A 24,637-nucleotide genomic window follows, 5' to 3' on the forward strand; every position below is an offset into this window, starting at 1 on the left:
GCAGGCACGCACGTGCCCTGTGGTCTCGCGAGTTGGCAGCTCCAGCCCGGGTGCACCACGGGGAGGGCCCCCGGTGTCCACTGCCTACCGCCTGGGCCTCCTAGCTCTCCCAAGGGGAGGGAGCTTTCCTCGGCCAGCACCCTCGAAATCCATTTTTCAGGGAACCCCTTCAAACTGAATCTCTCCTTCTGTGCCCGGCCTGAAAGGAGGCTCTGGGAATGGGCTCCGGCTCGGGGCCGGGGGACCAGGTTCCAGGCAGGGAGCGATGGCAGAGCTGGAGGAGGGCCTGAGGCCTGCGGCTCAGGGCAGGGGGAGGGTGGGGGGTGGGTAGAGATGTCAGTCCTCACGTTCGCGGGGTGCGGAGCGGGATGGGAGGGGGTGTGCAGGCTCTCGGGGGTGAGGCTGCGCCCGCCACCTGCCTTCCTGGCGCCTGCTCAGGCCCGTCCCGCCCGGGCCTTCCCAAAACCCGAGGCTGCGGTGCTGGGTCGGGGGTCTGTGCCGCCTGCCCTCGTTCCAGCTGGGGCCTTCCGTGTGGTCCCCCACCCCACGCTGGGGCCGGAGGCAGACGCAGGCAGTAGGGGTCCTCTCAGGCCTGCCCAGGGCCCCTCAGCAGAGAGGGACACTGTCCCCTTCCCTCACCCCAGGCCCAGCCGTTCCAAGGCGAGCCCTCACTCAGCACCTTCCTCAGGGTCCCAGACTCTCCCAGTATACAGCAGGCGCTCAGCACGTCTGTCCCGGGACTGGCTCTCACCACTTCCTCCTCAGGCCTCCCGCCCTGCTCTCGGCCACAAGTCTCACCTGACTCCTGCCGTCCGCGCTGTCTGCCCACGGAAGCCCCCTGCCCGACTTCCCAGCAGGGTGGAAACTCTGGTCCCCAGCTGTGCCTGGGACCGCGGGCATGGCCAGCCAGTGTTTGTCAAGTGGACGGATGGAACCGGGAGGCCCTCGATGGGTGATGGGTCCGGTGGCGGGGTGGGAGGATGCAGAGCGATGGAGTGGAGGCCAGAGGAGCGGGACGTGGGCGCCTGGTGAGTCTACAGGTCTGTGCAGCCGCGTGGGGCGCAGGCTCCTGAGCGCACACTGCAGGTGAGGCGGCGGGAGCGGCCGGTGGGCACCTGGGGGGCGGGTTGTGGACGGAGGGTGGAAGGGTGAGTCCCTGGAGGAAGAGCGTGTGCGGCGTTCTGAGCTGTCAGGAAGGTGCGAGAGTCCCAGGGGAAGACAGGCTTGGCCTGATCCACCCTGCGTGCGGAGAGCGTGGCCGCGGCCCCTGCTGGGAGGCGGCCGCCGGCGTGAGTCTGGCAGCAGGCGCACAGTCCAGGGGCACTGCCTGGCCCAGGGCTGGGCCAGGTCCCCGCCTCGACCCTGCCAGCCTCCGCTCACTCGGGTTGCCCCAAGGTCACCGAGCAGGCAGGGCACCGTTTCCTTGGGCAGCCTCACCTGGTTTTCCCGAGTCCCTGGCCCCGGGCCAAGCCTGTCTCCCACTCCGGGCCTCTGGGAAGGCTTGTGAGGAGTCGGGCCAGGCTGGGTCACCTCCGGGGGCACGGGCTGTGGCAGAAGGTGGGGGGTCAGGGTGGAGCCTCCCCCAGAGCAGGGCCAGGGGAGGCCAAGGCGGGTGCCCGGAATGCCAGGGTCCCACAGCAAGCCCTCTGTACCTTCCTGGACACTCTGGGAGGGACCCTCTGCCCGGTGCCCATTTTACAGGCCGGGCACTGGTAGGGCCAGGGACTGACTACCCATGGCTCCGGCTCCAGAGCCCCTGGTTTGATGGGCCGGTGGCCTCCCAGCGTGGGCCAGCCCGGCCATCACCAACAGCCTGGAGGGTGAGGTCCATCGCACCCTCCTCACTGCCCTCACTACCCCAGAGCCACTGGTCTCCACCGGCCGAGTGCAGGTGAGGCTGGGGGTCCACAGGCCGACACAGAGGCGGAAGTGAAATCTCAGCCCCCCGAGGCCCCTCAGCACCCCGCCCGTCCCCCGGTCACCGCGCGAGGAGCCAGGGCCGTGGCCGCCCTGCCCGCTGTGGCGGGGCTGAGCTGGGGTGGGAGATGCAGCCACACAGGAGAAAGCGGGCCGTTCCAGGCAGACACTGGCCGCCGTCTCCACAGGAAGAGCCAGGAAGGCTGAGCGGGCAAATCTTATTAGCCGGTAGACTTCCGAAGCCCCATCGCTGAGCGCCCAGCCACCGGCCTCATCCACGGCCCACCCTGTGCGTGCGCTCGGCCAGGTCCTGGCCGGCCTGCGCCTCGCCCGGGCCGCCGGTTCTCGCTCCCCACTGAGAAGGCTGCTGGGCGCTTCCCTGCCTGGCTGGAGCTGGAGATGTGTGGGAGGCCCGTGCCGCTCTGGGGCCAGGAGATGGCCTTTCTTGGGCGGTGTGGTCCAGGCCCCTCCTGACCCCAGGCCTTGGTGAGTGGCCCACGGCCCTGACACACTGGGCTCCTGCTGGCGCCCCCGCTCCAGGCTCTGGGTCAGCCCACCCCTGCAGCTCCCAGCTCGGAAGGGCCCCCAGGTCAGGGTACCGACCCCTCAGTCTCAGGCTTTGCGCCCAGCAGGTCCGAGCCCCCGTTTCCCCGTCTATAGAATGGAAATCATGACCAAGGACGGCTACTCCCACCCATCCGGGCAGTGAACGGGCAGTGAGCCCTGTGCCACCGGGGCCACCGTCACCCGGAGGGGCCTGGCCCGCCCTCCCTCCTCCCCCCACCCCAGGCCCAGCACAGAGCGGCTGTCAACGGGGTCCCCATCTGGAAACGATTGTGCTCGTGGCCCTCAAAGATATAATTAAAATATATTGGGTTTTTATGCTCCTTCCTCGTCTGGGGAGGAATCCAGGCTGGTTATGAAACCGGATCGCTCTGACGTTGGGCTGGGAGCATCAGACGGTGTTGCGCCCGAGTCAGAGCCCACAGGGGGACTCTCCGAGGCCCGCCAGGCCAGGGCTTCACTGTGACCCTGCCCCTTGTCCCGAGGGGTCCCGTCCACGTGAGGGCGTCCTCTGTACCGGCTGCTCCCAGGCCCCAGGCGAGGAGCCTGCCCTCCCCGACAGGGTGTCCTGCTGAGTGGTGGACGGTGGGACCCCAGCTCCATCCGGTCCCCCCCCCGGAGCACCTTTCCCTCCTGCTTCTTCATCCTCCAGGCTTCACCCCCCGCCCCCGGAAGCGACCCATCTGGGAGATTCGAGGGTCATCTTGGCCCCGAGGCGGGTGTGGCCCAGGGCGGATTTGGGGTGAGAGGAGGTCTCAGAGCTGTGCCTGCCCGGCCGGGGCCAGCCGCTCCCCCAGCCCAGGGGGCCGCTAAATCCCTGGGCTCCAGGGATCCAGGGGCTGAGAAGTGCCCAACCCTCGGGTAGGGGTGGCTCCTGCTGGTGGAGCCCGAGGGGCAGGTGTGGCGTGGGCCCTGGGGGGCTCCTCCTCCTCCAGGGAGCCCTCCCTGCCCCTCCGTCAGGCTGGCTCCCCTCAGGGGCGCAAGGTAGCCACAGGCCCTGTCTCCGCCTGCCTCCCCCTGGCCTGGGGATGGGGGTGGAGGTGACTCCGAGGATGCCGGAGAGCCCTGCCCAAAGCCTCCGCTGCTCCTGTCACTGCAGCCTCCGCCATCACAGCCCCTCAGGGCGGGGGAAGGGGCAGCAAGGGCCGGAGAGGCTGCCCAGCTCCCGGCCCCCCAGAAACCTGGCCCCGGGACCACCAGTGCCGGCGCCCAGGCCGGGTAACTGCCTGCTCAGCCGCAGAATGGGAGACAGGCTGTGGCCCCTGCCCTCCTGCCCTGAGGCTCTCCCCGTCGGGAAGAAGCCCTGGGGGCAGGTAGCACGCTGGCTGGACTCGGCCGGGATGGGTGGTCTCTCCAGGTTTGGGGCGGGGCAGCGCGCAGCCCGTGTGGCCGTGCCACCCGGCCCCTGACCCGGGGTTGTGCGGGCTCGGAGACCCTCAGTCACTGGCATCCATCTTGCTCCCAGCACGCGTCCCCCAGCCCTGCGCCGGAGCCCGCGGCCTCGCGCCCGGTGTCCCCACTGCCCTCCCAGCATCTCCACGGGCCAGGCCCGGAGGGCACCGTCTTGGCCGCTCACCCGCTGAGAAGCCTCCTCAGCCCACACCGGGCCTCCCTGGCGAGTGGGGACGGAGTTTCTCGGGCTGCCGGGGGCTCCTGAGCAGGAAGTGCTTGAGCGTTTCTGGGGGGGGGGGCGCTCCTCTGAGAGCCCCCGGCAGGTGAGGGCTCGGCGAGGGGGTGCGGGCACAGGGTCTGCGTGCAGGGGCTGGATGCAGGAGGAGGGGGCACAGCTGGCCTGCCCAGCGCTTGTCCCTGTCACCACCGCTGGCCTAGAGGGACCACACGAGCCCTCCCGCAGGTGGAGGTCAGGAGCCTGGGGGCTTCAGTGTGAGGGTCCAGAGCCTGGCATGGAGGAGGGGACAGCTGGAGGGAGGAGCCCCGGCCTGGGCCCCAGAGCCATGTCGCCCGGTTCCTGGTGCCCTCCGCCCCCGCTTTGCCCAAGCTCAGCCCCCACCGAGTCCTCGCCCCCAGCCTCCCCCTGGCCCGGCATCTGGCAAGCCCCAGGGCACCTCCTCCAGGAAGCTGGCCTCACTCAGCTGTCCCTGGCCGGGAGGGAGGCGTGTCAGCCGGGCCCGGTGGGGCACCTGGGGCCAGACAAGCCTGGGCTCAGGGCGAGGGCACATTCCTGCTTTCCTAGCCTGTGGAGAGGGGGTTCCCAGAAGCGCCGAGGAGGCCTGGCCAGCAGCCCGCGGGGGGCCCCTGGCGCTTCCTGCTTGGCAGGACACACGGCAACAGCAACGACCGTAAGTGCCCGCCCTCCCGGCCCTCCCTCCGCCCAGGGCTCGGGGTGGCCTCCCCTCCGGGGTCCAGACCAGACAAGGCAGCCCCCCGAATCCTCTGCCCCGGCACCGCTGGGCGCTGCGTCCTCGGGTGCCGCGGAGCCTGCGCCCCCGCCCACCGTGCCCGCCAGCCGCCCCACCGCCCTCGGCTCCTCGGTCAGGGCCCTGCCTGGGTTGTCACCGTCCCCGCGTGAGGACACGTGGGCTCGGGACCCCTCAGGAAGCGGAGGAAGGCGGGTGATGAGGCAGGGTGGGGACATGGCCACGCGACCTCGGGCAAGTCTCGTCCCCTGTGGGGGGGATGAGATCACTCTCCCGGCAGGCGAGCCAGCACCTGGCGCGGTGGGCACGTCGGGGCGGGCGCACACCTGGCCGCACCCGCCTGGCCCGGCGGCCCTCGGGCTGGGCGCGGCCTCCCCAGGGGACACGGCCACCCTCTTGGCGGTGGGCAGGCGGGGCTTCCAATACCTCCTTTAGGAGACAGGTCCCTGCCTGGCACGCCTGCCCCTCCGGGAAGCCCCCGGACACTGGGCCGGCCCACAGCGGGGCGCCCACCGAGAGGAGGGCTGAGTGGCCGGGCTGGGCCTCTTGGGCAGCGCGGGGTGGCCGGGCCTGGACGCCGAGCCTGCCGCCCTGGAGGGAGGCTTCGCGCTCCTGGCCTGCTCGTGGGCAGCGAAGGGAACCCCTAAGCCCGCCTTCCGGGCCTTGTGCTGCGAGCTCAGCGGTGGCTGCAAGGGGTGGGCTGGACCCTGGTGTGAGGCCGCCTTCCAGGCTCAAGGAGCCTGCTGGTCGCTGGCCCGTGACCTCCGTGCAGCGCGGAGAGGGTGAGGGGCAGTGCCGTGCCAGTCCAACCGCCCTCCAGGGCACAGGAGCTGCTGGGCCAGCTGGGGTGGGGGTGGCCTGTGCCCTGCGGTCGAGCCTGGCCAGCCCCCACCCGGGGGGAGGTAAGCCCACCCTGGTCCCTGTCCTGTGCTGCCTGCTCCTCTGGCCTTCGACACAGCAGGGACCCTCTCCCGCTGGCCTGCGTGGAGAGCAAGCGCCCCAGGCTGGGAGGCCTGACGGAGGTGAGTAGGGGCGGGGCGGGGGCCGCTGTGAAGAAGCGGCTGGACCTCACTGGCTGCGGGGGCGCCTGGAACCCCCTCCCGCCACCATGCAGCTACTCCCCTTCCCCCCTACTCTGTCCCCCCACCATGGCACCGCCACCCCCTGCCCCAACACGTTCCCTATCTGCTTGTCTCTTCCTTCACTCTGCTCCCCCCACCCCAGCCAGAAGGTCGGCTCCACCAGGGCAGGGACTGGACCGGTCTGTCCCCCGCTGACCCCCAGGGCCTGGAAGAGTGCTGGGAACAGAGAAGGTGCTCAGCACATGTTTGTCATGTGAATAAAGGAACGAATGGCCAAGAGTGTGAAGCAGACTTTGGGTCTCAGGGTCCCACCCTTCAATGACTGTTGGTGACGACGGGCTTGGTGGCTGGTAGGGGTCTGGATGGGGGTCTACCCGTAGCTGACGGCCCCTGCCCCCCCTCTTCCCCTGGGCCCTGGGAGGGGGCGGGCATGGCCTCGCTCCAGGCAGGTCACGAGGCGCCCTGGTGGGAGCCCCGGGGTCCCTTTGCTGCTGCATCACAGCCGGGAGGCCAAGACATTGCAGCCCGGCCGGGGGCACCGTCCTCGCCTGGCCTTCGCCCCACCATGCCGGGTACTCCAGGAAAGGGCGCCCTCTGGTGGGACGCCTCGGGCTCGCTGTGACCCCGGGGCTCTGCAGGACCCTCACCCTCCCTGCCTCAGACCCCTTCCTGGACTCTGCCCCCGCGGTGGCTCCTGCCAGAACACGCCCTCAGGCAGGCCCGGGGGGCAGACAGCAGGCCAGGCGGTGTCCCAGCCGCCCACCCGCAGACACCCAAGGCAGCGCCCTGCCCCGCACAGGGGCGCTTCCTGCCAGGTCCAGCCCGGGCTCTGGGTCTCATGCTCGTGCCCCCATCGGAATACCTGGGGGTGCCCCTCCGCACAGTCCCCCGGCCCCCATCTCCGCCCTGAGCCAGGTGGGCCTGGTCAGCGCCCCAACCCCCACTCAGGAGTGGACACCAGGGGTGGACGGAGGGGAGCCAGGGCACGAAACGGGGGCAGGAGAGGGACAGTCCTCCAGCACGACGGGGCGCTCAGAGGACGCCACCCGTGGGGACCCGGCTGCCAGCACGCCAGGAGCAGCCTCCCTGCTCGCTTGCTCCTTTATTCACCCCTCGACCCCTCCACTCCTCACGCGCACGTCACGTCAGCCCGTCCGCTGCGGGCAGGAGCCCTGACGCTCCGCTTAGCCCCTGCCCTGGAGCCAGGGACGCGGGGGAGTCTCTGGGTGCCCGGGCGTCCACTCATCCTCTCTGCACACCCCGAGCACTGTGTGGCTGGTGCCCCCCACCAGGTCTGGGGTGAGGGCAGTTTCTCCGTGGAATCTGGCCCGCTCCTGGCGTGTTAGGCAAGTGAGGGCCGTGAGTCTAGCACTCTGTGTGCCTGGCTGGCGGGTGCGGCGTCCACCCCGCCGTGGGGGAGCCCAGAAAATCACCGGACAGGGACTGGGGAGGAAGGCAGCGAGGCAGGTCCTGCCATAGACGTTTTCACAGCCCCACCCGGGCTTGCCCAGACCCCCAGCGGCGATGCTGCCTGGGGTGGCCAGCCCCCCACCTGCCCTGGGCCGGGGCCCTGCCCGCTGGCCCCTCTGTAGTGGCTGGGCCTGCCCTCCACAAACTTGGGTGCTGGGCCAGGCACACGGGTCTGAAGGACAGAGGGGAGGTGGGGGAGGGGAGGACCGGCACCCCCAAAAGCTGGGCAGGGCAATAAGGAGGCGGCCCCTCGACTCCCCACGGTGAGGGTCCGGGAGACCCGGGCGCAGGGGGCCAGGCTGGACGGAGCTGACGACGTGGTCAATGCTCGTCCGGAGTCTCAGGCCGACCCCACAGCGCCCCCTGCAGGCCGCCTGCGCTCAACGGCTCCCAGGCGGCCCAGACAGCCTGGGTCGGGGCTTGGGGGCGTCGTGGCACCTGGGGGTCAGCAGAGCCGGGCCAGGGGAGCACAGGGGGCCTGGTATCTGGGGCGGGGAGCCAGGGCCGGGAAGTGAATGCCTGTCCTCACACGCCCAGCCCCGCAGGTGTGCCATCCACCTGGAGGACACAGCCCAGCACAGCCCCGGAGAGCCTCAGCTGGGTCAGGGCGCCCCTGCTCTGGCCTCGCGCAGCCCCTGCGGCCCGGCTGCCCCCCAGCGTGCTCTGCCTCCCGAGTGGCCCCGGCTCTGCTGGGCCATCCGCTCTGGGACCCCCCGTGGGATGAGCCCGGCACACCCGGGCGGCCCAAGGGGCCAGTGCGGGGGCTCTGGGTTTGCATGCCCGGTCACACAGGCACACACGGGCACAGATGCCACCAGTGGGTCCTTCCCAGAGGGCGGGGTGGCTGGCCTGAGCAAGACCTTCTGCGCCCCTGCCTGGCCACGCCGCAGCCCTCTTCGCTCGGACTAGGAAGGGCCGAGGGGAGTTTGGGGCTCAGCCTTGGCTGGGGGTCACTGAGTGGAGGCATCATCTGACTTCAGGGGAGGCCGTGGCTGGAGAGAGCCCGGGGGACCGGAAGGCAGGGGCGCGGAGCGTGGGGCTCGGGGGGCAGCCCGGTGGTCGGCCTGCTCTGGCCAGTCCCCCGCGCTCCCATCCCCCCCGGGGACTCAGCCGCGTGGCTGGCAGCCCCTGGCCACGGAGGGCCCAGGCGAAGCCCACTGGAAGGGCTGAGACCAGCCGGGGTGGCCCCTCTCAGGGGGTAGGGGTGGGCGGTGATGCCCCGTAGCCCTGGGCTTCTCCATGAGGTGGGGCGCCAGCTCGTGATGGGGACGGCCACACCTGCCCTGAGGACAGGCGGGCAGTGGGGGGGCCTCGGGCTAGGCGGCCCCAGTGGTGGTGGGGGTCTTAGTCTGCTCTGGCGCCACAACAAAATACCACACGCTGGGGGCCTGAAACAACAGACATTTATTTCCTCATAGTCCTGGAGGCTGGAGGGAGGTTCAAGATCAGGGTGGCAGCCAGTTTGCTTCAGGGCGAGGGCCTGCTTCCTGGCCTGCAGACGGCCGCCTTCTCGCTGTGCCTTCACAGTGCGGGCAGGGAGGTCTGGTCTCTCCCTCTTCGTGTAAGGACACTGGCCCCATCACGGGGACCAGCCCTAATCTTCCCCCACCTCCTGATTCCATCGCCTTGGGGTTAGGGCTTCCACACGTGAATTTTGGGGGGACACAAACATCTGTTCCTTAACAGTGGGGTTCCAGGTCCCCACCACACCACGGGGAGGGGCTCGCTGACCCTGTGTCTGATAATTCTTCCCTCCCGCTCAGCAAGGAGGCCCGGGCCGCGGCCCCAGGACAGCTCCATTTCCGCCGTCCCCGCCCTGGCAGGAGGCCCCTTGGCCCGCGGCGACGATGTGCAGGGGCGCAGGGGTGCGGAAGCCCAGGCCGCGGCTGTGTGCCCGGCTCGGGTCATGTTTACCCTCGGGAGTCCGGTGCCAGGGCCCCCACCCGGCCTCGCAGCCCTAAGTTGACTCAGGCTCCAGGATAAACACCCATTCAGCCACACAAGGCCCCTTTGTCCAGGACGAGGCTCCTGGCCCAGGACGCTGCCCGGCGGCCCGTGTCCTCAGCGTGGCCAGCCGCCCCTCGTGGCCTTCTCTGGGCAGATGCCTGGCCTGGCTCAGAGGCCCCAGCTGGGGACGGGGACCCGGGCGGCCCTTGGAGTGGCCAGAGAGGCCAGGCAGGCTGAGCTGGGTGCGGAGATTGCCCCTCCAGGCCCTGTCAGAGCAGCCCTGACCCCCCAGAGAGCACTGCGTCCCTGCAGCCGTGTGACCACCCTGCCCTCTCGGCCAGGCACACCCGAGGGAGGTAAGGACGCCGAGGAGCTGCAGCGGGGCAGCGGGTGGGCCCGGGAGCTGCAGGCCCCGTCCTGCCCCTTGCCCACCCAGGCCCCTGTGGCTCCCCCCACTCCCCCCAGGCAGAAGAGGTGCTGCCCACACCCGCATCCTGCCGTTGGCCACTGGTCCCTGTGACCTCAGCGTCCTTATCTGTGAAACGGCCTCCGCAGGCTTTGGAGGCCCCTCAGCTTCTAAACTCCTCCCGGGTGGGAGTGTGCCCACTTCTGTCTGGGGTGGAAGTGAGATGGGGGGTGCCTATCCAGCAGCGGGGTGGGGGCCCCTGTGCTGAGGCAGGGGGTGAAATGGAGGTTCCTGTGCAGGGAGGCATGGGGTGGGAGTGGGGAAGGGGCTCCAGGGTTTGGGGGCGGCACACGGAGAGCAGGAGCCTGAGTCACTCTGGGGAGGGGCCCAGCGTGATGAGCAAGCCCAGACCCCCGAGCAGAGAAGCCGGTCACCACGGGCAGCGGGCCTGCCTGCAGGAGGCTGAGGGGTGGCCTCTACGTAAGAAGAGCGCGTACGCTTAGGCCTCGAGGGCCTCCAGCCTCCTTTCCGGGGGGCCCAGTCCTAGGGCTGGCCTGGGCGGGGCTGGTGGGAGGGCCCCCGGAGCCAGTGCCCCAGCCACGCCTGGCTGGCTCGGGGGTGTCAAGGATGCTCCTCTAAGTGGTGGCTTTTAGGCAGAGGGGTGACGGCCCTGGGGCAAGGTCCTGCTGGCCCACCCAGGGGCTTGGCCCTGACGCTGGGAGCCGGGAGCCACGACAGGTTCTTGAGCACAGGAGGACCGCGTGTGACTCTGGTTAGAAAATGACCCTCTGGCAGTTGTACTGAGAATGGGGGCAGTTGGGGGACCCAGAGGGGTCCCAGGAGGCCGGGCAGGAGGTGCCACAGGGACAGGGGAGATGGTGGGGCTGGAGCACAGGGGACCGTGGGGGGCCTGGAGCCTGGGCTCTTGCCTGGCCTTTTGTCACTCTGAACGTACTGAGGACAGATGCGCTGTGTGCCTGTGGGGGCCCACGGAGGGGGGGGCTCCTCAGTGGGACTGTCATCAGGTTCCCGTCCCTGTGCTGCAGCCCATGGCCGGCAGCGACCCCTGGTGGTAGCCAGCATGTCGCTGCGGCCCACCGCGGGTCCGTCCCTCACTGGCGGCGGGATGCGGGGGGCCCGGATGCGGGGGCGGGATGCGGGAGGCCCGGATGCGGGGGCGGGATGCGCGGGGGCCGAAGCGGGGGGCCGATGTGGGGGGCGGATGCGGGGGCCCGGATGCCGGGGGCCGGGGGGGCGGGATGCGGGGGTCCCGGATGCGGGGGGCGGGCCTCAGCCGGGCCCTGGTACTGGGGTGGGGTGGAGGAGGTGGTTGGTGCGGGGGCTCCCTGAGGAGGAAGCGCCCTTGTGTCGGAGGCTCCCCTCAGGGCTGGTGTCCTCTGCCTGCTCCAGCACCGCCCAGGAATAGGGTGGACGTGAGACTGAGGAACGGCTCCAGGGCTCAGAGCTTCAGAGACCAGTGTCTGGCCAGCTCTCTGCCCGCCTGTGTCCAGGGTCCCCTGATGCCCTGCAGGCTGGGACCTGCCCAGTTCAGAGGGGCTCCCGGGGGCTGTCTGGTGCCCGCTGCGCCCGTGCCAGGGCCTCACCTCCACCCTCCAAGCGTTCCCCCCCGCCTTCAGTGAGCAAGGGACCGAGACAAGGACAGTGCTCCGGCCGGTGTCCGAGGGTCCAGTGAGCATGTACTACGGGCCCCTCCTCTGGAGCAGGCCCTGAGGGTCTGAGACGCAGCCCACTGGGGCTGGGGGTGTAGACTCAGACCCCCCACTTTGAGACGTTATTTCTTACCTCTGAGCCTGTGGAGGCAGAGCTTTTGTCAGGAGCTTCGAATGTCTGTCCAGGGAGGGCTCTCCAGACAGACAGAGGAGACCCACCTGCCCTCGAATATTTCATCCCCTCCGTCTTCTCGGGTCTCTCTCAGGAGACTGTGGGGTCCTACTGGGGGGCGGGCCGGCAGGCTGGAAACCCAGGCGGGAGCTGCTGGTCCCGAGACTGACCCCTCCTCCCTCGTTGGCTGGAGGAGGCCTCCCCACCACCAAGGACAGCTCGGTGCTACCACGGCAGGCGTGAACGCGGCACGGCTACAGACACCCTGCAACACCTCGGTGAGTGTTCGACTACCAGGGGCCGTGGCCTTGCCAGGTGACACAAAGCCAGCTGCCGCCGTGGCTGCCTTGGTTTGCTTTCTTACTCGAAGACTTGAGTCCGTCTGGATTCTGATCTGCGGCCGAGGCAGAGACACAGCCGCCCCTGACCACAGAGCCGTCCAGGCAGATGGGGTGGGGCCGGAGCCCACTCGGCCGACCCCCAGGAGGGGCTGCCCACCCGCCCAGCCACCCACCTACCCATCGGGTAGCTGTGAGGTGCGGGGCAGGGAAGGGCCAAAGGCACGGAGCGGACAGCAGCTGTGGTCGGTTCAGCCGGAAACTGTCCCTTTAATGAAGACCAGGAGAGCTCTATTGCTTAGACTTAAGGGAAACTTTATTTATTCTTCCTAAAGCAACCTAGTTTAAAAACGAGTTGAGGTTAACAGAGAAGAAAAACCCAGACAGACAGACAGACACACAGACAGACGGGGGGAAGACGGCACAGGTCGGGGCTGCCACATCAGATTCTCTCCATCTTGGAAATGAGGTCATCACAGATTCTGGTCAGTTCATCGTTTTCTTTAGTCTGAAGGAGGAAAATCAAATCCCTAGATTTCTCCCAGTGCTCGGAGCTGGGAGCAGGCCCAGAGCTTCTAGAACCAGGAGGGCTGCTCTTCCCGCACTCCGCCTGGACCCGTGGGGCCCCTGTGCCCACCTTCTGCTCGACGACCTTCTCCAGCGAGTGGACGCGCATCTGCTCCTTCCTCAGGACCGCCTGCAGCGCCAGGGCCTCCGCCTGGGCCTTGCTCCGGACCTGGGTGATCTCCTCGTTCGCCCTGGGGCAGCAGAGGGGCTGGGCTGAGCCCGCGGGGGACCAGACCCCTCCCGAGGGGGCCTCCTGCACCCGCCCGCCGCCGAGCCCCGGCACTCACAGCTGCAGCTTCTCCTCCGCGTGGGCCTTCAGCGCCTGGTACCTCTGGCCCTCCTTCTCGAGCCTCCCTATGGAATCCTCAACACACTTCTTCAGCGACTCTTCGTTCTGGAAGGAAGAGCGGACGCTGAGCCCTGAGCTGAGGGCCCAGGCTCGCTGGGTCACTCGTGGAGCCGCGGTGGACCAGGCTGCAGGCGAAGAGCTCTTCCCGTTTCCTTCCGGAGACGGCCAGCACTCCCACAGCCCCAGGCCTCCTCATCCCGCGGTTAGAGGCCTCCGGACGCGGGGCCTGACCCCCCGCCCCCCGGGGACCCTGCCTGACACACAGAGCCCTCCTGCTCAGTCCCCGTGCCTATATCCAGGCGCCTCGGGGGAAAGCAGGCCGGGCCCCAGGTCCACGGACCAGCCCCTGCCCTCCTGCCCCCCAGCCCTGTGCTTTGGGGGCCGGGCCTCCTCTGCCCCAGGAGGGAGACAGCAGCGGCAGGGAACATCTGGACGCAGCGGTCTCTGTGCAGGCCACACAGGGACAGCCTCGCGGGCACTCACGTCTGGCAGTAGGCGACAAAGCCGCGAGCTGAGAGTGCGGGTAGAAGGAGGGCTGGAGCCTGGGGCCCACACCCCCGGGGGGGCCTCTCCTTTCTTCCCAGACTCAGCACCAAGGCTCAGCTCACCCCCTCTCCCTGCAGGGCCCCCAGCCTCTCCCCGTCACTGCTTGCCACGCTGCCCCACTGGCACCAATGCCGACCCCGCTGTCCCTGGGGCCTCTCGCCGGCCAGGCACCCACCATGCGGTAGCCTTCGATCACTTCCTTCTGTTTCTCAAACCGCTTGAAGAGGTCGGAGAACGACTTCTCCATGGAGTGCAGGTCCGCAGTCAGCTGGTCTTTCTCCCTCAGAACCTTCTGGATCTCGGCTTTGGCAAGTTCCTTCTGTTTTTGAGCCTCCTCTTAAAGGAAGACCAGCGCTCGGGATTAGCGGGCGGCCAGCAGGTGGCGCCACAGACGACCAGCATCAGGAGGTCCCCCTGGGGCGCTGACCAGCCCCCCTCTCGGGACCTTCCAGGGCAGGACCTGGGGGTCCCAAGTGCCCAGAAAACAGCTGTTTCCTCAACACCAGCTCCACCCGGAAGCCGAGGCAGCGGACAACGAACCCAGGGCCTGACTGCAGAGCCCAGGCCACACCTACCCCACATTCAGGGCCTCCAGCCCCAGCCCGGACACACCCGGTGCCCAGCACCCACGGAGACTGCAGCTGGACGCGCGGCCCCCGGGGCAGGGGGCAGACCGCGGGTGCAGCGCCCACTGGAGGGACCCAGTCTGTTTGCTGCCACGGCCCCGGATGCCAACTCGGGGCCCGGCCAACCTGAGGGCTGATAAGCACCCGGGGCCCGGCGCCCCCCAGCCTCCCTGACTGCCAGCTGCCCCAGCCCAGGGGCCCGCGGGCACCTGGCACTCACCCATCGCTTGGTACACGGTCCCCTCAAACCCGTCCATGATTTTCCTGTGGAAGGAGAGCAGGTGCCATGAGCCCCGAGAGTGCGTCGCGGGGCCCTGGGCAGCCAGCAGGCAGACTCACCCCATCTCCAGGATCTTCTCCTGCAGCGCCGTGCACCTGCCCCTAAGCGCCTCGTTCTCCTTCTGCATCGCCCCAACCTGTGCAGACCACACACCCGAGTTGGCGCCGGTGTCCTCCCGTGCTGGGGTCTCCCGTGCCGGGGTCTCCCGCCCCACTCAGCAGACGTCGCAGTGCTGGGGGGTGGCTGTGCGGTGGGTGCGCCGGTGGGACGCCTCCCGACACAGGCGGGGCGGGAGAGCAGCGTGCAGGGGAGGGCCCCGCGGCAGAGAGGACACCGCCCAGAGACGGCGGGCGGGTGCCGGGAGCTGCTGGGCCCAGCACGGCCCGGCGCACAGGCCTGCCTGAGAGGGGACCAGCCGGACGCCACCCAGGGCATCACCAAGGCAGCAAGGGGACGTGGGGGCTGCTACCCCCTGGGCAGCTCAGAGCGGATGCCCAGACCCTCGCTTGCGAACAGGTTCTGCGAGAGACGCTGGGTGGAAACGCAGGACATTCAGCTGCCTGGGTGCCTGGCTCGGGGGTCGCTGAGCGGACGCCTGCGATCCTGCCTGCGCGGCGTGAGCAAGGCCAGCGCAGAGCTGCCACCCCCAGCTCCCCGAGGCTCCTCAGAGCAGCCTGCAGGCGCCGCCCCCAGGGCTGCAGCCAGCAGGTGGGGGCCGCTCGCCGGGCACCTCCCCTCCCCTCCCCGGGCACCTCCCCTCCCCTCCCCACCGCACCCCTCGCCCCCACCGCACCCCTCGCCCTCACCGCAGTGTCCAGGTCCTTCTGGCTGTACTGCAGCACGTCCACAATGGGGCCCACGGGCAGCAGCGGAGCCCTGGGTCCGAGGTCACATGGAGCTGGGCCGAGCATCTGCAGGGTGACAGAGACCGGCTGGGCCGCAAGCTCCCCTGGCACTCCTCTCTGCCCCGTCGGCTCCCCAGATGGCACGGCGCAGCCAGGGGCGGCCCCTCGGGCCAACGGACCCCTTAAGCCTTCAGATCCACAGCACGTGAAAGCCGGGCCCTTAGGTGTTTCTTTACACCACAGAGGGGACGAACCACTTACGGGAACGCCCGGGGCTCCTGCGAAGTCCAGGTCCAGCAGCTGGGCCTCCAGGGGGCTTCCCGAGGAATGCGCGTCTGTGCCCCGTGCACTGAGACCGGAAGAGAACACGCGTGCTGTCTGCGTGCGTAGGGGTCGGCCCAGACTCTCCCCCAGGGCCACGGGGTTAATGTTCGGGACACGTGGGCCACGCGGCCCATCAGGCTGCCCACCTCTGCTGTCGGAGGGGCCGCACGGGCACAGAAGAGCACAGACCCGCTTACAGACTTGCTTACGAGCTCGGCCAGGGCAGCTGGGGCCCGGCCACTGTCTCTGCCCCCCTCCCTGCGGCTGGGCGCTCCCATCGTCACACGGCCTGTGTGGATCAGGTTCCCGCCCGCCCCAGCGCACCTGCTGGGCTCCGGGGCCACAGGCGCCAGCCCCCGGGGGCTGTCTTGCAGGAGCGGGTCAAACTTAAGGTACAAGGACTGCTTCCTCAGGGCCGACTCCTTAAACTGCAGGGGAGGAAGCAGGGTCACCGGTGCCCCCGACACGACAGCCTCCACGCTGCGCCCCACGCCCCGCCCGGGAGCCGCCCTGACCCGAGTGGCCTGCGGGGGGTGGCCCGGGACAGGACTCCACGGGGAAGAGCGGCGGAAGCAGCCGGGCCGCCCAGCACGTCCGGTGAGACGCGGGCACCGCTCGCGGTTGAGGCATCGCGGCCCGGGGCTGCTCTAGAAAGAGCCCCTTTTGAGACTCGCACTTGAGGAAAGGCCGCCGCGAAGGCGCCCGGGAACTCACCGAGGACGCCCCGAACTGCTCCAGGTAATCCACCTCGGCCCCCGTGCCTAGAACTGAAAGGGAGACGCCAGCTGCCAGCCGCACCCCACGGGCCGGGTGCCCGGGGGAAACCAAGGCCAGCTCGGCACCCGCCGCCAGCACTCGGGCTGTGCACACGGAGCGGCACCCTTCCCCGTCCACCCTTGACTGACGGCCCTTTGCTACACAGCGGGGTTGCTGCCCTCAGGCTCAGGACGCTTGGGGCTGGATGGTTCCGTGGGGCCGGGCCGTGTCCCGCAGGGTGCTGACAGCACTCCCGGGGGCATGACAACCAAAGGCGTCCCCTGGGGTCCAAATCGCCCGGGTTGAGAACCACTGTGTAGAACCACCCTAAAAGAGTCCTTGAATTTCTGATAATATGACCTTTGCTTAAAAAACCTAAGTAACTCACACCATAGACAAAAATTAACTCAAAATGGATCAAAGACCTAAATGTATGAGCTAAAACCATAAAATTCTTAGAAGGAAACATGAGGGCAAATCTCCACGACACTGGATTTGGCAGTGATTTCTTAGAATTGACACGAAAAGCACAAGCAGCAATAGAACAGATGGGGCTGGAAAGTTAACATTGTGCTTCCAAGGATACCATCGAGAAGTGGAGAGAGGGACTTCCCTGGTGGTCCAGTGGTTAAGAATCTGCCTTCAAATGCAGGGGACGTGGGTTCGATCCCTGGTTGGGGAACCAGGATCCCACGTGCCACGGAGAAACTAAGCCCGCACACCACAACTACAGAGCCCGGGTGCCCTAACGAAGATCCCGAGTACTGCAACTAAGACCCGACGAGCCAAAGAAAGAAAGCAAAGAGAGAATTTTTGTGAATCATGTACCCAAAGAAGAATTCTTACCTAGATTATACAAGAAATCTTTACAACTCAAAAAAAAAAAAAACAAAACCCAATTAAAAAACAGGCAAAGGAACTCAGCAGATGCTTCTCCAAAGAGACATGAAAGGTCAACGTCAGTCAGCAGGGAAACAGACCAAAACACGCCGAGACCGCACCGCACACCCACCGGGACAGTGGGGTGCAGACCTGGACCCTCAAACGATGCGGGGGCAGAGTGGAGGGTGCGGACCCCGTGGGGACCAGCTGGACGGCTCCTCAAACAGTTACACAGTGTTACCATGTCCCCCTCAGGGTACGTCTGCCCCAGAGAGATGGGAAACGTACGCTCACACAAAACGTGTACGTGAGTGTTCCCAGCAGCCTCGTTCACACGAGCCAAAGAGTGGCAATCAACTGGTAAAAGAAGAAACAAGGTGCGGTCTATCCACACGGGGAATATTACTCAGCCATAAAAGGAAGTCCTCACACAATGTGACACGAGGGACTTGGAAACGTCACAGGACACAAACCCCGAGTCACGTGTCTCCAGGGTCCCTGGCAGGGGCGGGGGCAGGCTGCCCCAGTGGAGCTGATCCACGGTTCCTGGTCCCGCCCTCACGGGGAGGACCCCACAATGGCCCTGCCACACGGAAACCCTATACTCCTCTCCTGCCTTCTCTAGGCCTGGGGGTTTTAAGTCACCAGAACTGAGATCCTGGCGAGCTGCCTCCTGTCCTGAAAAGCGCCTCAGTTGGAAGTCCTCACTGAAGGCAGCTCAGACCCGCGGCTCTTCCACCCCCTCATCCCGGGTGCGTGGACGGGCAGGGCTTCTCCTTTTATCTCTACGGGGTCTCGTTTCAAACAGCACTTCGATTCAGCGAGGTCCCGCTGCCTCCTGTGTCTGTATCTGTACCGCCTGAGTCAGTCAGGTCTGCTGCCTGTTTTTCTAAGTTGGCCTAAAATTTTTTTTTTTTTTTAGTATCACAGATATTAGTCCTGTTCTCCTGAAAACGCCCATCGTTTGATAAACCAGAAGTTTCTGTGTGAATCACTAAAGTCAGGGGACGGGGTTGCCCGCAGGATGACCGCCCGCGGGCGCCACGGAACACGGTTCTAGCACCCTGGCCTCGAGGACGGTGAACGACGTACCCTCGGCGGGGTCCCGGAAGTGCTCCCTGCTCAGGTCCAGGCCGGGCTCCGGCCCCCGGGGGGTCGGGGGTGTGGGGTCAGTGGGCACGGTCGGCGGCTTGCTGCCCGGGCTGCTGGTGGGAGCCGACGCCCCCGAAGTGTCTGCGGTCCCCTCCTGGAAAGGAGGTCGGGGTCACCGCGGGGGCACGTCAAGACGAGGGGGCGTGGGGGAGCGGGGGAAGCAGCGTGTCCCACCCCCCAGCCCCACCGGCCTGCCTCTGCCCCGTGACGATCCGCAGACGCGGCAACAGCATGAGGACGCCCGCCCACACCCGTACCTCGCCCGCCGCTTCTGCGGTCCCTGCCGAGGTCTGCGCCCCCGGTGTGTCATCCGCCGAGGCCAAGAGCACCTGCCTAAAGAGACGGGGTCAGCAGGGCCCGCGCCCCACACCTCCCCGTCCGGCACCGAGCTGCCACCAGCCCTCCCTCAGGAGCCAGGCTCGAGGCCCAGCCGGGTGGCCCCGCAAAGCCATCCCCCCGACCTCACCTACAACAGAATCGCTCCTCAGAAGCGGACAAGGCACTCTGAGGTCATTTCAACTCAAGAAAAAGCAAACCGCAAGGATCCATTTATCCTTTTTACCGGGAAACTGCCACAGAAGCCGGTGTTGGGCGGCTGGGCGCACCCTCGGCCACTGAGCGGCGTCCCCGCGGAGCGGGGACAGGCCTGCGGCGGGGCTCACGCCGGGAGACGGAGCTCCCCGGAGCTGCGCTGCGGGAATCCTGGGGCTCTCGGCTAGGTATCTCGCTAGACCTTCCGGATGCGTCGCAGGGAACGCATCTCAGCGCGGGCGCCCCCTCCCCGCTATTGCCCAAGAGCTGTGGCAGCTGCCCCGGGGCCCCGGCTCAGGGCCGCAGGTGGCATCTCTGGTCTCGCGCCCACCACTGCCACCCCGTGCTCACCGGCTTGGAGACGAGGCCTCTGTGGCCGGCCCGCTCCTGGGGTGCTCTGGGGGCCGCGCCTCTCCGTCACCTCCGGCGGGGTTACAGTCTGGGTCGTCCAGCTTGCCCCGGTCCAGGCTGTTGGACCCGCGGGGAGGGGGATCGGGACCCTCGCCCGCCTCCATGAGGGCCTTTTCCTCCTTTTCCTGCCTCGCCGCTGGTCTCCTCGAGGGAGGTCTGAGAGCCGGGGTCTTCCCTTGTTTTCTCAGTGGGGGCGGCCTTTTGCTGGTGGCGTCAGAGAAGTCAAATTCCAGCCTTATGGGCTCACTCCTCAAAGAGTCGGCCGTCTGGCCTTCGGCCTCCTCCCTCTGAGGACTGGGGAACGTGGCGCCTCCAGCCTCCACGGGGCCAGCTAGGGCGGTGTCCTCGCGGCTGGCAGTGACCTTGGAGCCCGCTGGGGCCTCGCCAGGCAGGTCCACGAGGGGCTCTGCTCCGCGGGCTTCTCCGGGGTGGGTACTAGGAGCTGAAGCGGCCCCGGCAGAGGGAGCAGGGACCCTGCTCGAGTTTTCCCCTGTGGCTCTCAGCAGGTCCTCTGTTCTGTCCTGGGACGCCATCCCGGGAGGGTCTTCTAGAATTGTGGAGGTAGAGATAGCACTTTCCTCTAAGGAACGAGGATGGACATGTCCTTCCTGGGTGTGCTCAGGGCTGCCCGACGTTTGTCCTGGAGGTGCCTCTGGGTTTTCAACACTTTCGGGCGTCTGGGAAGAGCCTGCAGGACCCAGGCAGGCCAGGAGAGCCAAGCAGGGCCCGCTGCGACGCCCGTCGTCAGAGGCTGGTCTCATGTCCTCTGAAGGGGCGTTGGCATCGGCCACTGCTGGTTTCTGGAGAATTCCATTGGTCGTTCTAGTGTCTGTTTCCTTGGTGAACTGTTGGCTTTTTAGAAAGACTTAGTTAACACTAAGGAACCAGTTAGGTTTTTAGTTAGATTTTAGTCCACGTGAAAACATTAGCTAAATACAGGAAAAAAAAGAGCATTTGGTCAACCCTCTCCTCAAGATTAACCTTCACAAGTACATTCCCAGAAGTCAGTGTGGGCGGGCCACCTAGAGACACAGGTGGCTGAGAGAGAGGAGAAACCTGACTGACAACAGCCAAGGCTGAGGTCCTCCATGCTGGCCTATTTTCCCCTTTTGGTTGGGGACCACCAGCTACACGGGCAGGGACAGGCAGGGCACACCAGGGTCAGGCTTCCCGCTGGAGAGAGAAAGGCCAGGTCAAGGACGCTGCCTTCACAAGGAGCAGGGCCCAGCTCCCGAGTCCTCCTGGCCCCTCCACGCCCCTGCCCTGTGGCTGGAGCAGCTCAGACCCGGGGGCCAGGAGGCAGCGTCTGAACGGCTGGGTTTGCCTTCCCTCCTGGGGATTGTTACAAAAGAACAGTATTTGAGTCACTCTAATCTCATTCAGCTGAATCTCAAAATGAAAACTAAAAAATTAAAGTTGAAAAGTAGCAAGGAAACCTGGGGAGAGGGGGAGATTCCAGTCTGAGGAGTTTCCAGCCATGGGGGGATACTCGGCCTAAGGACATTTCACTGGAGCGAGGTGAAAGGTATGTTAGTGACCTTTTGCTTTTATACCTTTCTCTGCACACCTGAAATCCGTTTAAAAGAAAAAGCAAGTTTTAAACAGTTTAAGTCAGCAAAAGTCAGAACAAAATGTGCCAGCGAGGCCCCTTCCCATTCTGGATGCAGAGGGTCCCTCGGGGCGCCAGCCGGGTTAATTCAGCCTCATCTGGGGGTGAAGAGCCACCGCCAGGGTCCTCGTCTCCAGACAGAGGCAGGAAAAGCCTTGGCATTCACACTGTCGACCACCTCACGCAAGCCAACCACCTAATGCCAGGCGAGGCTGCAAAGAAGCTTCTGCTGGTTAAAGTCAAGTGTTTCAAATCTGATTCGTCAGGCCGCACGTGTTCTGGTCAGATTACACGACAGACGGGTTCCTCTGCCTTTAGCGGTAAGCGCTATCTGTAAGCTTTCTCCAGGGCTTGCCGCTGAGGACAGGAGACGGACCTGCAAGCAGGAGACCCCAGTGCAATGCTAAAAAAGAAGCAAAACCGCAGAGCGTCCCTCCCTGGAGATTCGGCCAGGACGTTTCATGAAGTTAGAGAAACAAAAACCAAGGCCAATTTGTTGGCAAGAGCACAACAGAGGAACAGAATGTGAAGTTTAAACTTCCTGTTTTATTATTCACTTTTCCAACAACAAACGGCTTCGGAGGTGCTCTGGGCCGCACACTACACAAACTCAGAGCAGAGACCAGGAGGAGCCCAACCGGATGTGACAGATGAAACAGAATTTTCCTGCCAAGTCCATCAGAGAGGTTACAAATTGCAGTACATCAAACAGTGCCAACACTTACTTCTCTTTCTGGGTCCAGACTTGATGACAGTTTTCTAATCCAATGGTGTCGCCCAGAGCAAAACAAGCTTCAAGCTTGCTGCCCGTGCTGGGACTTAAAATCCTGTGTGTCTGTGGATCCCGCAGAGGTGTCTGAAAAGTAACCTGTCGGGGAGAGAGGAGGGCACCTGTTCAATAATTCAAGTCTTCAAGCACCACGCTGGCAGCACCATGCCCTGCCCTGCCAGCTCAGTAAGTCACCGGGAAAGCAGGTGACCTCATGTGTGACGCACGGTAGATAGTACGCAGAGGCAAGACGTGCTTACCTTCATAGCTTTGGCTGTGCTCTTAGGTGGTACATTTTCTTTCTGTGACAGACGGAGAACAGATGATCTTCCGGTAAGTTCCGGTGGTGAAAACAGGAAGTCGCAGTTTTCTGTACTTTTGTCACCAGTGACATTTTCGTCACTGAAAATGTGCAGACTCATTCTGAAAAGCAGACAGTTTTGCGTCAGGATTAGGGCAGTGACACCACGTTGTCTGGACGCACATATGTGAAGGTGACAGCTGACGCCACAGTGCTGCAAGGGGGACGTCCGCCTTCCTGCACAAGTGGGTCACACCTCAGGCAGTGCGTCCTCTGCCACGCAGTCCCCACCCTGCTCTGGGGGAGCTGCCACCTCCCAGGAGCAAGAGCTAGAGGGGCGGGCTTCCCTGGTGGCGCAGCGGTTGGGAATCCGCCTGCCAATGCAGGGGACACGGGTTTGTGCCCCGGTCCGGGAGGATCCCACATGCCGCGGAGCGGCTAGGCCCGTGAGCCACAACTACTGAGCCTGCATGTTTGGAGCCCGTGCTCCACAACAAGAGAGGCCGCGATAGTGAGAGGCCCGCGCACCGCGATGAAGAGTGGCCCCCGCTTGCCACGACTAGAGAAAGCCCTTGCACAGAAACGAAGACCCAACACAGCCATAAATAGATAAATAAATAAATAAATTAATTAAAAAAAAAAAAAAAAAAAAGAGCTAGAGGGGCTTTCAGCCCACAGGGCAAGAAGGAAGACCCAAGTGCTCGAAATAACTCGAACTTTGTGGGTAAAAGCTGGGAGACAGATAAGGGCTGATCTGTGGCAAAACTGCAAGGGGCAGAGGAAGCCTGGGCCTCCCCACAGGCCTCGGCATCAGAGGTGCAGCAGCTGCCAAGTTAGCGGACAACAGAAAAGCAGGAGGGGGGACTTCCCTGGTGGTCCAGGGGGTAAGACTCTGCGCTCCCAATGCAGGGGGCCTGGGTTCGATACCTGGTCAGGGAACTAGATTCTGCATGCACGCCGCAACTAAGAGTTTGCATGCTGCAACTAAGGAGCCCGCATGCTGCAACTAAGACCTGGCACAGCCAAAGTAAGTAAATGAAAAATGAGTAAGTAATGCAATAAGATGCTATTTCAAAAAAATAAAGAAAGAGAGAGGAGGAGGAAGAAAAAAGAGAATTAAAAAAAAAAGAAAAGCAGGAGGGCACAGCAGCTTGCTCTCCACCCATGGAGCTGGGAAACAGGGACTGGACTAGGGCGTCAGGAGGGCCGAGGCTCAGAGCAGGAGCTAGAGGAAGTAACAAGCAGCAAGTGCAGAGTCACTTGGGGGGGAGTCGAGGCGCTTCCGCAGCAGGGGCCTCCAGTGGGGCCCAGGAGGTTCTAGAACAATCCCATTCCTCCTTCCGAAGCCCTCATAATGGTCAACACCGTGGTGTTCCCGACTTCGGAGACACCAGAGCACTGGGCATTGACCTGCCCGGGGGCACTACAGGTCCTTGCTGGCGGTGGGGGCCCTGGGGACTGTGGCTGCAAGAGGCCAGGTGGCTGGGGCAGGGAGAGAAAGGGTGGCCTGGAAAGAGGTGAGCTCAGCGTGGGAGGTCAGGGTGACAAGCCACCTTGAAGGGCGCGGGGGTAGGGCGCTGCGTCTGGAGGACAGGGAGGGCTCGGAGGGAAGCGGGCGGTCAGAGCTCTGGCACCCGGCCAGGGTGGAGTGGTCTGCCCTGGCTCGGCAGCAGCCCGCACCTGCCGTGCGGAGGCGGGAAAGATAAGCCTAAGCCAAGGGTCACTATTAGGTTTGGCCTGAGCAACGGGGTAAAACGGGGAAGGGCGCTGGATGGCTGGAGGACACAGAAGGGAGACATCTTGCCGGAAGACCCCCTTCGCCTGGGGAAGGTGGGAGAACAATGAGAGCAGCCTTTAGGGGTTTGGCTTCTATAATGATGGGGCCACGGAGGGGGCTCCTGAGCAGAGGGAGCCGGGCCAGGCGGGGAGGAGGACTGGTGGCGGGGGGCGAGCGGGTTCTCCGGAATCAGCGGGGCGGGGAGCGTGGAGCCCAGGTTTCCACATCAGGTCCGTCAGGAGTCAGGTGCTGCAGGAGTCGGTGAAGGCTCTCAGGTGGGGCTGCGCCCAGAGGAGGGGCCAGAATTAGGAGGCCAGGCTTGGGCGCAGAGCTGCAAGCCCGCGGGTATTCAGAGGCGGAGACGTGTCTCTGCAAGTCACAGCCACGGGTGGTTTGCGGCTGGACGAGGTCACCGGGATAGGGAGAGGAGAGGCCGGCGCAGCGGGCCGGAGGGGCCTCCTGGAGGGCGACGTAGGAGCCACCAGGCGTCTCGGGAGGCAGGGGCGGGAACCCATCGGCTCCGCTTCCGTTTGCGCCCGGGCGGGCGGGATGAGGGCAGGCGAGAGGGTACCCCGAGGAGGGGGCCCAGACGGCGGGCAGGGCGGAGCCGCGGGACGAGCCGGAGGGGGCCTAGGCTCACGTCCAGGGTGGCCGCCAGCACGGCAGGCAGAGACCCGAGGCTAGGCCAGAGGCGGGACCGGAGCCCCGAGCCCGGACCCCACCGCCGCCTTACCTGTCGGCCGCCGCGCGGAACCGAGGGAGCGGGAGGCGCGGGGTCCGGGAGCCCTTCTGCCCGCCGCCGATTCAAATACCGACGGTTGGCGCGCGCGGCCAATCAGCGCGTGGCTGGGGCGGGACGCAGGGCACCGCCAGCCAATGGGAGGTCGAGTCACAGGTCACGCCCACGAGGAGGTTCCGCTTCCGGGGTCACGGCACGCTGGGCGTGGCGGACGCCGGAATTCTCGGTA

At 65.8% G+C, this 24,637-nt stretch overlaps 2 protein-coding genes across 3 annotated transcripts; one reads left to right on the plus strand and one right to left on the minus strand.

The window, feature by feature from the left end:
* Positions 1–581: 581 nt before the first annotated feature.
* On the plus strand, positions 582–6,481 carry LOC309628160 (uncharacterized protein). Of its 2 annotated transcripts, XM_082390874.1 has the most exons (3): positions 582–1,086; positions 4,676–5,881; positions 6,088–6,481. In XM_082390874.1, the coding sequence occupies exons 2-3, from the start codon at positions 5,119–5,121 to the stop codon at positions 6,261–6,263; spliced, it is 939 nt and encodes a 312-aa protein (XP_082247000.1). In that variant the 5' UTR covers positions 582–1,086; positions 4,676–5,118; the 3' UTR covers positions 6,264–6,481. The 2 variants fall into 2 exon arrangements, 1 of the variants encoding a protein (XP_082247000.1); XR_014244206.1 differs by lacking the exon at positions 582–1,086 and having other exon boundaries at positions 4,629–5,881; positions 6,084–6,218.
* Positions 6,482–12,242: 5,761 nt separating this feature from the next.
* TACC3 (transforming acidic coiled-coil containing protein 3) lies at positions 12,243–24,634 on the minus strand. The gene is made up of 16 exons (XM_082389313.1): positions 24,403–24,634; positions 21,852–22,014; positions 21,548–21,690; positions 19,154–20,065; positions 18,529–18,604; positions 18,212–18,365; positions 16,196–16,248; positions 15,806–15,909; positions 15,419–15,506; positions 15,119–15,223; positions 14,372–14,448; positions 14,253–14,296; positions 13,582–13,742; positions 12,799–12,905; positions 12,582–12,702; positions 12,243–12,452 (listed from the first exon to the last, which is right to left on the minus strand). The coding sequence occupies exons 2-16, from the start codon at positions 22,011–22,013 to the stop codon at positions 12,387–12,389; spliced, it is 2,373 nt and encodes a 790-aa protein (XP_082245439.1). The 5' UTR covers position 22,014; positions 24,403–24,634; the 3' UTR covers positions 12,243–12,386.
* Positions 24,635–24,637: the final 3 nt, after the last annotated feature.

Source organism: Balaenoptera borealis (genome assembly GCF_965194805.1).
Source record: "Balaenoptera borealis genome assembly, chromosome: 4".
NCBI classification, from domain to species: domain Eukaryota; kingdom Metazoa; phylum Chordata; class Mammalia; order Artiodactyla; family Balaenopteridae; genus Balaenoptera; species Balaenoptera borealis.

Bases quoted from the DNA above. Each gene is read 5' to 3' on its own strand.
- LOC309628160 (XM_082390874.1), top strand. From the start codon at position 5,119: ATGAGATCACTCTCCCGGCAGGCGAGCCAGCACCTGGCGCGGTGGGCA. The intron at 5,882-6,087 runs GTGAGTAGGGGC...CACCCCAGCCAG, and splicing joins GGCTGGGAGGCCTGACGGAG to AAGGTCGGCTCCACCAGGGC.
- TACC3 (XM_082389313.1), bottom strand. From the start codon at position 22,013: ATGAGTCTGCACATTTTCAGTGACGAAAATGTCACTGGTGACAAAAGT. The intron at 13,743-14,252 runs GTGAGTGCCAGG...TCTTCCTTTAAG, and splicing joins GACCGTGTACCAAGCGATGG to AGGAGGCTCAAAAACAGAAG. The intron at 12,703-12,798 runs GTGAGTGCCGGG...CTGCTGCCCCAG, and splicing joins GCGGAGGAGAAGCTGCAGCT to GGCGAACGAGGAGATCACCC.